Below are 15,224 nucleotides of genomic sequence, written 5' to 3'. Positions count from 1 at the left end.
GCAAGTAAACCCAGAACATTTTTCTCCTGGAATTTCTTTGCACTAATTTTACTCTATTCTTACTTTTGGAGTTTTTAAAAAATTCATTTCCCAAGAGAAATCTCAGGGGTCTGTGCCCAGATAAGGTGTGTGTGTGGTGGGGTGCTCCTTGGGCTGAAGATGGGACTCAAAGTGTGTTAAGGGCAAGGTTGAATGGCCATGTTTCTCCAGCATGGTGAAGAGGAAGGACAGTGGTTGTCTTCCAATCCCAGAGGAATGTACTGAACAGTGGGTCTGCATTCAGCAGGATGGGCAGCTCAGTCAGTGAGTCAAGTAACTCAGGGATCCTCAACGTTGGGCCCCCAGATGTTCTTGGACTTCAGCTCCCATAATCCCCAACCAAAGGCCACTGGGGCTGGAGATTATGGGAGTTGAAGTCCAAGTACAGCTGAGGGCCCAACGCTGAGGATCCCTGAAGTAACTCCTGCTTTTCTAACCTTTTCAAATTCTTTGGGAGTATCAACAGGCTTGTGGATAAAAGTGACCTGGCTAACATGGTATACTTGGACGTTCAAGAAGCTTTTGACAGGGTCCCTCTTCAGAGGCTCTTGAATAAACATGGGATAAGAGGACAGGTCCTTTTACACCATGATTTCAGGAGACATCAAGACTGTAGTAGTCAGCAGTGAACATGAAGGCAGTGTGGAAGTTGAAAGTAAGACTGAGGTTGGAACCTGTCAGAATTGATGCAGAGCCAGAGATCAGAAGCACTCCTGTCTTGGAAACGCCCATTGTGGCCCCGAGGGTAGCTGTAGTTGGGACCGAAGACGCAAAGAGAGTGGCAGATGGGGCTGAAGCCAAACAAAGCCATTTGGAATATGTGCTTGGAGCTTGGACCAAGGAATTGGAGACTGGAAACACTCTCCCGCAAAGTGGTACGAAGCCTCGTGGAATTATTGTGATGTGCCTGCTTAATAAAATGCTGTCCGTGGATGCAAGAGTCAGTTTTGTGTTATATTCCTCATCGGGGCAAAAGAGGCAATATTTAGTAACTGTTTCCACTTCCAGCTGCCCTGTCAGCTCTCTGGCCTCGGGGAGAAGTTCCAACGTCCCACAGAACCCAGCCTTGCTCCTTTGCAATGCCAGGTCAGTTCAGAATAAGACCGAAATCATCCATGACTTGATCATGGATAAGGGAGCCGACCTGGCTTGTATAACTGAGACCTGGATAGGGGAGGCTAGTGGTCCAGTTTGGGCCCAGCTTCTTCTACCAGGTTTGTTTGTTTGTTTTTGTTTGATTTTTAGACTGCCCTTACAGAATAGCTCAGGGCAGTTCACAAATATCATAAAACAGTTAAAATCAATCAATGATCGGGAATGAAAATTTTAAAATACAATAAAGCAGCTAAAAAATAAAACAATTCAAAACCTTATAAAAACCCGATACATTAAAACCCCTTTAAAACCATTTAAAAACCCTGGAAGGCCAGGCCGAACAGGTAGGTCTTTAGGGCTCTCCTAAATGCCAATAGAGAATTCAAATTACAGCTTACTCTGTTGTGGAGCAGGCTAGGGGATGTGGGTGGATGGGGTGGAGTGGCTGTGGTCCATAGGGATACCATTTCCCTTACCAGGGCCCCTGTGCGACAATTGACTTACATTGAGTGTGTCTTTCTGAGGCAGGCAACTAGGGATAGATTGGAGATTCTGTTGGTGTACTGGTAAGTCCACCCTGCTGCCCAACTGACTCCCTAACTGAGCTGATAGAGCTGGTCTCGGAGTTGGTGTTGGAGTCACCCAGACTTTTGGTTCTGGGAGACTTCAATATCCATTATGAGGCTGACTTGTCTGGTGCATCTCAGGAGTTCATAGTGGCCATGACAACTATGGGCCTATCCCAACTAGTTTCAGGACCAACTCATGTTGATGGCCACACACTCGATTTGGTCATTTGTTTGGATCAGAGGGATGTTCCGTGGGTGCGGGATCCTGTGGTTTCCCCATTGTCATGGATGGGCCACTACCTGGTTAAGGTTGGTTTCACAGCCACAACCCAGCCATGCAGGGGTGGAGGACCTATTAAGATGGTCTGCCCGAGACCACCGGTACAACTGGGGACAACTCGGAACTGGGCCTTTTCTCTAGCTGCTCCTGGCCTATGAAATGCACTCCCAGCAGATATCCTCAGAGAAACGGAATAAAAACAAAAAGTAAAGACGAGAGGCCAAATGTGCATGACTTAGAGCAGGGATCGTTGGACCCCCAGATGTTATTGGACTTCAACTCCCATAATCCCCAACCAAAGGCCACTGGGGCTGGGGATTATGGGAGTTGAAGTCCAAGAATATCTGGGGGCCCAACATTGAGGATCCCTGACTTAGAGTAACCAAGAGACAAAGTTCCTTATGATATTTCCATTGAACTGAAGAACTGTGGGATGAGGTGCAAGCGATGTCTATTTGGACTGATGTTCTCATTCTACTAAGGTGTGGTTGGCACCCAAAATGACTTGGCTCTAGAAAGTTAGTAACAAATTTCTATGCAGGCACAGATTCCATAGGTGAGAATGCATGGAGACCCTAAAGAGCCAGTTTCACCATATGCCACCCTTTTTTAGCCTACTTTCCTTAAGGAAAGTAAGCTTATGAGATCACTTGGCAGTGTGTATGTCCGTGTGTGTGTGTGTGCCCGTGTCCCCTATCAACTTTGCAATGCCTGGACCAATATGAACCAAGTTGGGTACAGTTGTAGGGACACCTCAATGGCATAGTTTGTAATGATATCATCCACCCCAATTCAAGTTGGCAGATGTGAAAATTTGAGGTGCAAGTGGGCTAGCTTGTGGACTGCCTAACTGTTCTGAACCAAATTTGGTGCAGTTGTATGAGTGACACAAAGGGACACTCCAACAGTGTAATTTGTGATGAGGTCATCTATCTCAGTTCAAGATGGCGGATGCATGAACATTTGAGGCACAAGAGCGAACCAATTTGGACCAAATTTGGTACAGTTGTAGGGATAGGTAGGGACACCTCAAAGACATAGTCGGTGATGATGTCATCCACCCCAATTCAATTCAAGATGGTGGATGTGTGAACATTTGAGGCACAAGTGGGCTAATTTGTGAACTGCCTAACCAGTTTGGACCAAATTTAGTTCAGTTGTGGGTATAGTGAAAGGAAAGTAGGCAAATTAGTTCTTACCAGAACTTCTTGTTTTTATTCCCTTCTAGAATCCTTGAACAGAGGATTCCTTTCTGGAATCCTTTTGAAGAGCAAGGCTGCTTCTTCCCAACTTCATTTGTGTGGGCGTAGGGCAGTGTTAATCACAACTTGGTTATTTTTGCCACAAGCAATACAGTCCCTTTTCTTAAGATCTGAAAAAGCCTGACATTGACTTCCTGACACCAGGAGATCGAACTTATTCATTTCAGTGACCTTTCCTTTCCTTTTCCTTTTCCTTTCCTTTCCTTTCCTGAGAATGTTAGCATCTAACTTACATCCAGGTTGACACTGTTAGGAGAGTAGAATTATCATTCTGGCTCTATATAGCAGTTCATGCCTTTACACTGTCTAGGACCTCTTCATCAAAACTAAAGAGCATACGTTATGGAATAAGAGTAGAAATCAGAGAGGTTCCTTCAGTGAACCAGAACTGAACCTAAACCTAACATCTCTTGATTGCCTGGGATCAGAACCAAACCCTTAAACACAAAACGTGGTAGCCAGTTCAAAACATGTTGCATAGGTGGGCACTCAGGAGGTTGTGCTGAAGATGGTGAGGGTCTTCTCTGCTCTAGCTGTATTCTGGAGAAGATGTATTTCCATCTGAAAAGAAGGTGTGAAGATGCAAGAGAGATTGGTGGGCAGGGCTTAGGACTAGTGGTTCTCCTAGTGCTTCAGTAGAGAGACTTGCTCACCCACAAGCTGTTCTCCAAGTGTCTCTTGCTTTAGTGTGGAGGACTCTTGCTCAGGTGGGAAACTTCCTTGACATTGCAGTGACTCCTTGTTTCCATTCTATCATTCATCTTAAAGAGAGTCTTTTCCTGGCTTGTATCCTATTTTCGTTGTAAAAACCTAATTCTGGCTATTTGTACAGCACTGCACATTTTAAGTTTGCAAAGAGGTTTAATTTGGGTGAAAGCAGACAAGCACTGTAAAGTCGGCAGAAAAACCAAATGAACTGTTCCGTGATGACCCCTGCACTTTACCAGAAGTGAAGGGTGGTACCTATAGCATAGCAAAGGGAAGTCTAAACATGTCACTCCCCAGTCCGTTTACATGCTTCTGGAGGTAAACTGTCACATTAAATCTCCCAGTGAAATTTGAAATGCAGCTTTGTGAATGTCTTAGGTTAAAAATGCACAACTTGGAGAGAGGAGTTCATGCAGCAACATCCTATGAGGGATGGCGCTTCTGCTCTGCTAATGAAATATAAAACAACTTGACAGCTGTTAAATTTGTGTCATGCCCAGGCTGGAGAAATGGGTAGTGTCAGTCTGTTTCTGTCTGTGTATCTCTCTTTTCTTTTACTGTAACAGATGTGATAATGGAGGTGTGCCCATTATTCAGTCTTAAACAATGGATTTCCAGTTAAAATGGTAAAAAGCTCTCATATGCAAACCTAAGAGCCCTGCCAATTATTTAAAGTAACGAAAGCCAATTTTCATTCAGCTCACCTTTTATCACCAAGCAGAATGGTTAAACACTGACAAATGCCACTGCAACACCTTCCACTTATTCCGACAGTCACTTGGAAACATAAAGGATGGTTGTGCATAGTGTTTTAATTTTAATAAGCTGGTTTGTGAATGGAATACCCTCAGCTGATGTGTCCTACTGCACTCAGTCTAGGTGAATGGGAAGATAACCGTCAGGAAGATAACCCTCTGGCTCAAAAGTGAGAAAGGTTTGAGGCCCCATAACTTGTAGTGGTGGATTTGTGGAGAGTCTGACCTTGGGCATTGCTATAACTCTTTGCTAGTCTTTGTGGTCTCTGTGCAGTCCCACAATTGGGTGCCTGTACAGAGCATCTTTGGAACCTTCTAGGAATCATTAGGTAGAAAGGTGGTGGTGCTGCCCCTCCCTCTGCTGCATGTTCAGATGGGCAGGATGCATTCCTTCCTCTCAGTTGTCTTCTGACTGCCCCTACAGCAATACTGCTGAGAATGTTGCTCATTCATTTTCAGTTCTCACTGAGCTCTTCCAAAACTTGGCTAGCATTTTTTGTCGATTGCATCTGTCACATCTGACACCCAAGACAGAGCAGGCTCTCAGTTCTACATCCTGCTCTCAGATCCACACTGACCTGAGGATCTTTAAGGAGATTACTGCTAAAGTTCCAGATTCTTACTGTTAGGATGGGCTGTTCTTGCTCAGAAGCTGTTGTGCCAAAGCAGAAGCTAAACTATCTGCGGAATGCTATTATGACTGTCCCAGAGCATGGTTTAAGGGCACATGATACAGACACTTTACTGAAGATAAGCAGGTATGGTCAGTGCCTAGATTGGAGACCATGCATGCCACCTTTGGGGATGGGGCAGTAGCTCAGTGGTAGAGCATCTGCTTTGCTTGCAGAAGGTCCCAGGTTCAATCCTTGGCATCTCCAGGTAGGGCTGCGAGAGGCTTCTGCCTGAAACCTTGGAGAGCTGCTACCAGTCAGTGTAAACACTACTGAGCTATGTGGACCAATGGTCTGAATTGGTATACGGCAGCTTCCTATGTTTCCATGACTGGCATTCATGGGCCAGCACCACATAACTCAAACTTCCTTCTCCCCAGCAGAGTCACTGCTGAATATGCTTTACTATCTTAAGCTGCAGACACAAGGACAAGGAGAAGCTGCAGTGGGGCCACGCTGCCTGGCCTCTTCGGAAGTTGCTTTCTGACTTTTCATCTGCTATCTTGAAAACATGCTTGATTATTCCATGATGAAATGAAAGCATTGCATAACGTTTGCTTTACTTTCCACCCGCACATGTGTGGGACATGATGATTGACACTTTTTGGCATCCCCTCCATGTTGCCTCTCTTGTCACCCAACCCAAGTGGCATTGTTGGCTTTGGGGCAGGGGCACGTTAGTTTCTGAACTAGACATGCCACATGTGGTTGATGATGGGTGACTGATGGAGCCAACCAGCCTGAGCACTGCCAAAATAAACCCACAAGCCTGAGGTGTATCTTGACATTCTTCTTTGCCATGCCCCAGCTTTGGATGTCTTCTCAATATTTGCTAACCTGGTACTGCACAACTGTAGTTGTCTTTGATCTTTAGGATACTATCTAGGATAGCGAGATGGTCATTTCCTGTAGCCATTGCTTTTGCATCCCCAGGGTGTGTTTTGCCTGGCACTGAATATAAAGGTAAGTTCATTGTGTTTGAAAGATTGCACATGGCTCTTAGGTCAGTGAGCCACTAACAATGGGTCATATTGGAGAAATCAATTTTGTTTTTCTGTGCTCTTGCAGGCAGGAGCATCACAGGTCATCTTCACAAACCCCTTGGAGATAGTAAAGATTCGGCTGCAGGTAGCAGGAGAAATCACGACAGGGCCCAGAGTCAGTGCCCTCACTGTTGTAAAGGACTTGGGGATTTTCGGCCTTTATAAGGTATCTTTCCACTTTTCGGCATCCTACTCGATCTGTGTTGTGCTAAAATTACCAAAGAGGCTGTTAAAACAAAAAACATGCGGGGTGGGGGAGGACATCTTTTAAAAATTAGGAACAATCTCTTCCTGCAGTGTAGCCCTATGGTTGAAAATGGAGAGAAACCCACATTTATCTTTGTGGCTGTGGGATGCACAAAAACACTCCCCCGCTTTCTTCCAGAATCTTTTATGCCAAGCTGCAGGGAGTCTGTTACTGCAGGCTTCTGGCATGGATCGTTTCAGTTGGTGGGAGTGAGGGGTGGGGGGGACGGACACCAAGTTTCTTCTGCTTTCCTTTCATGTTTGTTTTGGAGGCCCAAATTGTCATACATTTCTTTTGTATCTCCATTATCTCTATTGTTCCATTCCCAGCGGGCTGCTCTCTTTGTCTTAATACTTTGCCGATGGTGAAACAGTCCTTGAGTTTAGCAGGATTCAGATCTTTAAGAAGTTAAGTGAGGGGATTTGTCAATAATGAATTCCATTTAAAAAAAAAATAAAGCAAGAAACAAAAACAAGCAAAACCATACTGTACTGTATTTTAACAGAATGCCAGTCAAACAGATCCTTTCCCTGCAGGTCTACTTGCTTCCACCATTACAGATCAGAGGTAATGGAGCAGAAGCTATTAGGTTTTTTTTAACTAGGAAGAGTGTTTCTTCCCACACCCTTTGCCAGTGCAAAGCGCTAATACGTAGATTCAACAGGCATCGGCAGCTGTGCTCTTGCCAAATATTGTTAGAGCATATTTATTTGTGGCCTTGCAACAAAACCTGTGTAAATTTCCTTCCGCAGCTCTCATTCAGAAGTTAGTAAATTGGAAATTGCACAGCTATAGCATTTTCCAAAAGGCATTTTAATACACACAATAAGATTTCAGAGCAACAATTTTTTGTATGTTACAAATCAAGTCATCCTAAGGTAAGAAGAAAGTATCTTTCCCCCTGTAAACCACAGAGCCATCCTACAAGAGGCTTGTGTGGACTGATAAAAGTGCAGCCCAAACTAATGTGAATGGAGTGAATAGGTTTAGGAGGAGGCTCTTGGCCACCAGGATTCGGACAAATCCCAACTAGGAGTGTCTGCACAAAGTCATCCATAACCTATGGCCTTGACACATCCAGAACAAGCCTTGCCAGCTGATGGGACCATAGCAAGGGCACTAGTTTGTTCTAAGAAGGAGCCGAGACGATTGCATATGCCACTGGACCCAGTTGCAAGTGTAATCTGCAGCTCAAGCGATGTTGGAAGGGCAAAAGCCCTGGATGGAGCCCAGAACTGATACAGATGAACTCCACCACCTGCTTGAACACATTGTCCTATTTTTGGCCTTGATCTGCAATTGCTGTTGTAGCCCTATATATTGTCATCGATGCTTAGCCTTCTGGTATTGAAGCATTTCCAATAGCTCTTGCAGTCAAGGATCTTTACGAATTCCTACTCACTGCCTGTCCACACACAGTGCTTCCATCTGAGCACACAATGTTTCTTCCTACTACTGGATGTGAGGGTTACTGTCCCATTTTATTTATTTATTTATTTATTGATTGTTAAATTTATATACCGCCTTTCATTAAAAACAATCCCAAGGCAGTTTACAAAAGGCAGTTGACAAACCAGTGCACAAAACCAGTTTGGTTCAAATCCATACTGAACCGGTGTGGTTTTGCCCTCCTCCAGACTGGGGCAGGGCTAGAATTCAAGCCAGTCTGGGCCCAGTTTGAGGGGTGTGGGGGGCTTACAAAGTACTTATTGCTGCTGTGGCCATGAGGGGTGCTGTGGCTGTGGGCGGGGGCAGGGGCTGCAGTGGCTCTCCCTACTCCCGCTGGCCTCCCCCCGAGTCTCCTGGAGCCAGTTTGGCCCATTTCAGCCCTCTGTGTGTGCTGTGGCCATTTTTTAGGGGCCACCACACATGTGCATGGACCAATTGTGTGACCATGCAAATGGCCCGTGCACATGCGCAGTGCCCCCAAAATGGCCATTTTGAGCATACAGAGGGCTAAAACTGTATGTTGTGAACCTCCCTGAGCCCTTTTGGAAGGGCGGTATATAAATCTAATAAATGAATAAAGCTGGCCCAAAATGGGCCGAACTGGACCCAGGAGACTCGGGGAGGCCAGCTGGGGTAGGAGGAGCCACTGCCGGCTCCCTCCCATGGCTGCCACAGCACCCCCCAAAGTCACTGTGGCAGAAAGTACACTTTCCTACAAGTATTCTTACAATTACAGAAGCCCCTGGCCCCCTCGAACAAGGCCCAAACGGTTCGGCTCGACTTTGGACTGAACTGGACCCAGTTTGTTCTGAAGTCGAGACTTTGAACCAAACCAGTTCAAGTGCAAGCTGTCTCATTTTCAAGCTGGCTCGCACACCCCATCACCTGCTGGTACCAGCTGTCTGTCCTTACCACTACTGCCACGGGTAGAGCTTCCATTATTCTAATATCTGTTTGCTGAGAAGAAGTGGTCAAAACATGACCAGTTAGGCATTAGAAAACTGTGATGATCTCAAGCAAGAATTTCTGAGAACTAGGGGGAGAGGACATTTAGACCCTCCCACCACCTCCAGAAAGTCCCTGCCCAAGAGCGTTGTGTGAACAGAAAGTTTGGCTTTCTCCTGTGTTTACGAATATGACAAATATTTATAGACCGCCTTTCAACCAAAGTTCCCAAAGTGGTTTATATACAGAAGTTAGTTAGTTAGTTAAATGGCTACCTGTCCCCAAAGGGCTCACAGTCTAAAAAAGGTTTGAGACTGACTTGCACTGATTTCTTTTTCATGTGACAGGGTGCCAAAGCATGTTTCCTCCGAGACATTCCCTTTTCTGCCATTTATTTTCCTGTGTATGCTCATTGTAAACTGATGCTTGCAGATGAAAATGGCCACGTGGGAGGTTTTAATCTCCTTACAGCTGGTGCGATTGCAGGTAAGTTTGCAGCATAATTTGAGAAGATTCTTATTGTCTCCCCTCCACCCCCTGGCAATAGTTAATATTCATCAGACCCATGTATAGCTAGCTAATATACTATTGTATCTAACTTAATCTAAATTTGATCACTTTTATCCTTGGTGGGAGGAAGTGTAATTCTGATGAGAGCTAATTACATTTGCATAATGTGGATAAACAGCTTAATGCAGCTCAGCAACTTGTAGTCAAATTTGGTCTGTTGGCCTCAGTAGGGGGGTTGCAGTTGTTTCAAAGTTCTCCCCATTGGAGGCTGTGTTTAAATCCTAAGGAAACATACTGAGGAAGGTAAAAACTATCTAGTCTGGTTTTCCTGGATTTGGGGCAGAGGGGAGACTCTTAATCTTAACGGTATATTGCAGGGTACGGCTTGACAGAACATTTTAGAAGGTTAAGATTCAAAGCCTTCATGTTAGGGAGCTAAATACATTTCAGCTGGCCCTTTCTTGAAGAAGCAGCAACCATCAAAACAGTTCACTGTAAGCGAAAAGCAAGCTTATGGCATGTTCCTTCCTTGTCCTGTGTGCAGAGGAGGATCACTCAGAGGCTTAATCTGAAGCCTGTGCTCCTGTCCCTCTGACGGGCCTGTTGCTGATGGGATGGGCATAGAGCAGTGTATCTAGCCCTTTGCAGGTCACATGAGCCTTTCTGCTCCTCTTACTGTACATGTTTATTCAGTGGCCTCCTCTCTAGGCTTGTGATGCCTCTTCCTTGTGGGAAGGTAAGGAATGTGCTGTTGGTTTTGTGGTAATGATTGCTTAGTTGGCAACATCCAGTTGTCATTAGAGCCACATACTTTTACTGGTAGTCATGTGAACACAGCCTGGAGAGACAGATTGCAGGCTCATAATCAGCCTAAACGTTCAAGCGGGGTGGGGGGCACAAAAACCAAGGTTGGAGGCACAATTGGTGGTCTCTTAAAGATAACTTGGAGCCTGGGCACTTGTGCTTATTTGTAAAATGTTTGGGGCAGAGAAGAATTTGGGGCCCAAGGCCTAGAAGCCAGCTCAACTGTTTTGGTGCACTTAGGACCGCAAAGTTTCAATTGTACATGCTAAAAATGTATTATTGAGTATTCAAAAATACACCGACAGAAATGTCAGTATGGTAAAATGGTGCAGAATGCTTCCCTTCAGCTACAGCTCCTGGCTGCATATACACATTGGCAAAATGTGTCCTGGTTTAAAGTATAAAGCTGCAAGTTGGGTGCAAGAGGAGGAAGGGAGGGAAACCTGAACAACATGGGTGATTTTTCAGATTCTCCCAGTTGACAGATGCAGTTGTTGAAGCTGGAAATGTCTCTGCCTTTCTGTGATGTTTGGTCTGGCATAAATGATCCTTTCTGTTGAAAGGTGTGCCTGCTGCTTCCTTGGTGACCCCTGCTGATGTCATCAAGACAAGGCTGCAAGTGGCTGCTCGCGCTGGTCAAACAACATACAGTGGAGTCATTGACTGTTTTGGGAAAATACTTCGAGAAGAAGGCCCTATTGCTTTCTGGAAGGGAGCTGGAGGTAGGAAAGGCATTTCGAATATTGGCAGAGGAACGGCTCTATAGTAGTTTAAGCTCACTGTCGGCCTTTACGAGAGCCCTAAAAACGGACTTGTTTGGCCTGGCCTTCAAAGGTTTTTAATTTTTATTTTAAGTATTGGAATTGTTTTTTGTTTTGTTTTTCTATTGTTTTTAGCACTGTGTCTTAAATGGTGTGTGTTTTTCTGTCTTTTAAAATTTGTTATACACCGCCCAGAGCCTTTGGATGGGACGGTTTGTTCATTAATAAATAAGCAAGCAAGCTTTTGTTTATTTTAGTAGACAAAAGGAGACAGCTGAGCTTTGCAGCCATTTATGGGTTAACCAGAAAACCTGCTCTGTCTTAACATTTTACTTGTTCTGTTTAACAGCCCGAGTGTTCAGATCTTCACCCCAGTTTGGGGTCACCCTGGTGACCTATGAACTACTACAGCGATGGTTCTATGTTGATTTTGGAGGCATGTAAGTACAATTGTTTATCCTAAGTCTTGATAGTCAGGCATTGGGATTCTTGCGGATGAACCTCAGAAAACTACCTGGTACATTTATACTCTTAGTATTCCAGTTTTAACTATTGGCAGTAGTAGTAGCATGGCACCTGCTACATGTCACAGCAACGACTTATTTGCTGGCACAGAAATACTTTGGGATAAGAAGAGCATTGAAAATGGAAGATGCCTGTATTTCTGCCCCTCTTTCAAGCAAGAACAACTAAAAAGTTAATATTTAACTGGAAGAGCAGTCTTCTTCCAGTTATTATAGAAAAAAAATTTCCATGAAAAACTCCCTCTGAGCACATCTCTACAATATGGAAGAATTAAGATTAAATATACTAAGGGCAGTGTGGAGAACTGGGAAAGGGTTTCCGGCCTTGGATCTCCCCCAGGTAGAGATGTGCATGGAACTGCAGAGCTGCGGTCCAGCACTGGGGTGGGGGTTCCTTCAAGGGTGGGGGGAGGGTGTACTTATCCCTCCTGCTGCTTTACCCCCTCCGGCGTGCCTTTTTTTGTTAGCAATTGGGGCAGCAGGAGACCTCCCTGCCGCCCCTTCCCCCTCTCGGCTGCAAAAGGCTTCAGGAAACCTGCGCGTGCGTGTGTGGCCGCGCGCACGTCGCTGAGACATGACGCGCGACCGCGTGACGTGCGCATGTGCAAAAGGCTTCCTGAAGCCTTTTGCAGCCGAGAGGGGGAAGGGGCGTCAGGGAGGTCTCCTGCCGCCCCAATCGCTAACAAAAAAAGGCACGCCAGAGGGGGTAAAGCAGCAGGAGGAGTAAGTACACCCTCCCCCCACCCTTGAAGGAACCCCCACCCCAGTCCACCCGAACCGCGAACTGCCCATGCTCGGACCAGTCCAGAGGCCTGTAGAATGGCCTCCGGACCGGTCCGTGCACATCACTACCCCCAGGTTTATTTAAAAATCCTCCGGTAGAGCTGCCACCAGTCTCCTATGAGACAAAACTAGCATTAAAACCTTCCCTGTTCTTTCTAGAACCAGCGTGAACTCAAAATATAGCCAAAATGCCTGAAAACTCTTTAAAGAGCCTATAGCCAGAGCAGGCACATGGGGAGATAGAACAGAGCACGTTTCCAGCCAGATCAAGTTTAAAACAATCAAAAGATATTTTATTTAGGTCGCTATAAAGAGCAGGACAGTTTATGGGCAAGCAAAGCAAAATGGTTAAAATGCACAAGCGAGATACCTTTCTTCCTGTCTGGTGTTAGACAAGAGGCTCGGTAGTTCTTGGGTCTTAAGTTGCAGTCAGGAAACAAAACCTTACATCGCAGTGAAGTCCGCACGCTCCTAGGAGCCATGAAGCCTGGTCTCAGCTAACAAAGCTAAAACAAAAGAAACATGTTGAAAACAGAAGAGTTCCTCCGATGACTGACCCAACCTATCTGCCCCTACTCAAAAGTTGGTTGGTTCTTTTATAAAGGTAAAGTGTGCCATCAAGTCGATTTTGATTCCTGGCACCCACAGAGCCCCGTGGTTTTCTTTTGGTAGAATGGTAAACAGGAGGGTTTACCATCACCTCCTCCCGCACACCTTTATAGGGACAGATAATTTAGCTGAAAGAGGTGAAGCTGGCTAGAGATTACAATCTTCCTCCCGGAGATAGGCAAAACAATTGCGAGCTTAATGTTTCTTCCTGAAGGTAGCAGGTTTCCAAACACTAGGAGCAACCATTGGCATGAGGTGCCACTAATTTAGAATTCTTGGAGTCACTGGATCGCACCCAGCTAGTGAGAGTCAAGAAATCCACACAGGAACAACAGAGCCAGACCAAATTTGGCTTTTAGAATTGAGGGAAGTTCTGATATGAAACTTGAATGAGTTTTTAGGCAGAACAAAGGCCCATTCCATCACAGGCAACTTTACATGTTCCATCAAATGCCAGTTAGATGAAACCTGGAGATTCCGACAGTGTGTGCGCTGCCATGGAGTGTGTTGTGTAAACCCAAACATTTTCCTCAATCTCCACTTGACAATGCACCAAACCACTACGAAGCAGAGATTGGGGGAAATGTCTGGATTTACTCTGTGGGAGTGTGCATGCTTCTGGAATCTCCAGTTTTCATCGAACATTAGATTGATCTTGTGGAGAGTTTCTAAATCAGAGGTGGACAGACTTGGCCCTCCAACTGTTGTTGAGTTATAACTCCCATTATCTTCAGCCATAATAAACTGTGATTGGGGATGATGGGAGTTGTAGTTTAACAGCTGGAGAGCCAAGTTTGCCCACCCCTGCCCTAAATGTGTGATCATATCAGGAAAGCTGTTTTAAAGTAATATTTCAGTAGTTTAAGAGGACATAATTCAACAGACTTCAGCAGCTTTGAAGCTTTCATTTCATTTCACAATTAAGTAACCTTACACCTTAGTGCTTGTCCTCTGAGCAAGAAGGTACATTCTCAGAGATACTTGTGTGCACTAGCATGTGCAAATACTAGTGCTATGTCCAGGGCAAGGTAGATCAGGGTTACTGCTGGTGTTAGTAATTTCTGAATTCTGCCCATTTCCTGTTTGCCTCCAACTAGCAAACCCTCTGGCTCGGAACCTCCACCCAAGTCTCGTATCTCAGGCCTTCCTCCTGTTAATCCTGACCACATAGGGGGATATCGACTTGCAGCAGCTACTTTTGCAGGTATAGAGAACAAGTTTGGTCTCTCTCTTCCAAAGTTTCGATCAGCTGGTGTCTCTTCAACACAACCCAAAGTATCAGCTGAGTCTTGAGCTGATCTTCCAAGCCAAACAAAATGGTGCAATGGACAGAGCTGCAAACAATACTCTTCCTCCTCCAATTGGCTGCATGATGTTCTAGCTGAATGGAGAATTGACATTGAATCACTCCTTTCTGTACCAAACACAACTAATCATTTGCACACAGGAGATTGATTCAAGCTTTAAGTTCTATGCATAGACCTCTTTCCCCCACCCCAAAGGCATGATTTAGTAACCAGGGCTTGGCTTTTGCACAGCTTACACTCCATGTTACTGTACATATTGTACATCTTTGTACAGAGACATCATTAAGGCATTGAAATGCAACTGCGTTTGTAGAAACAGGCATTGCAGTTCCAAATAGTTTGAAATGTACAGAATGTTTTGAAAGTGTTTTATTAAATCATGTGAAAATAAACATTTATTTAAAACCAAAAGTATAGTCACTTCATTTTTGGGGGTTATCTATTCATAGGGAAACAAACTTTTAAAGAAAACATTAGCCAATATGGTAGTGTTTTGCTACATTCCCCAAATGAGTGAAGTACAAGAGCATGAAAATGGTGTGCTGGCAAAACACTTCAAACTAGCTACAGCCAGTGTTTGTTCTATAATATGACCATTTGTTATTATTTGTTTTTATTAATGCGAAGGCTCTGGGAGGTTCACAACCATAAATACAATACAATACAAACACAATAAAGCAAACTATTCAAACAATGTGTTAACAATTGAACATTCAAAGGTTTCTAAAAGCCAGGCTACAAAAATGTATCTTAAGGGCTCTTTTAAAGGCTGACAAAGATGTTGAGCCACAAATGTCAGTGGGGAGTGTATTCCACAATCCAGGAGTGACTACGGAGAAGTAGTCTCTCCAAGAAGTTTGCCA

At 44.8% G+C, this 15,224-nt stretch overlaps 1 protein-coding gene across 3 annotated transcripts in view; it reads left to right on the top strand.

Moving 5' to 3' along the window:
* Window positions 1–14,772, top strand: part of SLC25A12 (solute carrier family 25 member 12) — a 91,197-nt gene extending 76,425 nt beyond the window's left edge. For all 3 annotated transcript variants that reach the window (XM_053266152.1, XM_053266167.1, XM_053266159.1), the window contains exons 14-18: window positions 6,448–6,588; window positions 9,411–9,549; window positions 10,941–11,099; window positions 11,488–11,578; window positions 14,152–14,772. In XM_053266152.1, the coding sequence (XP_053122127.1) occupies window positions 6,448–6,588; window positions 9,411–9,549; window positions 10,941–11,099; window positions 11,488–11,578; window positions 14,152–14,347 (726 nt within the window). In that variant the 3' untranslated portion in view covers window positions 14,348–14,772. The remainder of the gene's footprint in view (window positions 1–6,447; window positions 6,589–9,410; window positions 9,550–10,940; window positions 11,100–11,487; window positions 11,579–14,151) is intronic.
* Window positions 14,773–15,224: the final 452 nt, after the last annotated feature.

This window comes from Hemicordylus capensis, chromosome 1 (assembly GCF_027244095.1).
Source record: "Hemicordylus capensis ecotype Gifberg chromosome 1, rHemCap1.1.pri, whole genome shotgun sequence".
Taxonomy (NCBI): domain Eukaryota; kingdom Metazoa; phylum Chordata; class Lepidosauria; order Squamata; family Cordylidae; genus Hemicordylus; species Hemicordylus capensis.
Note: the sequence above shows the minus strand (reverse complement) of the source record. Positions and strands in the feature narration are given on the sequence as shown.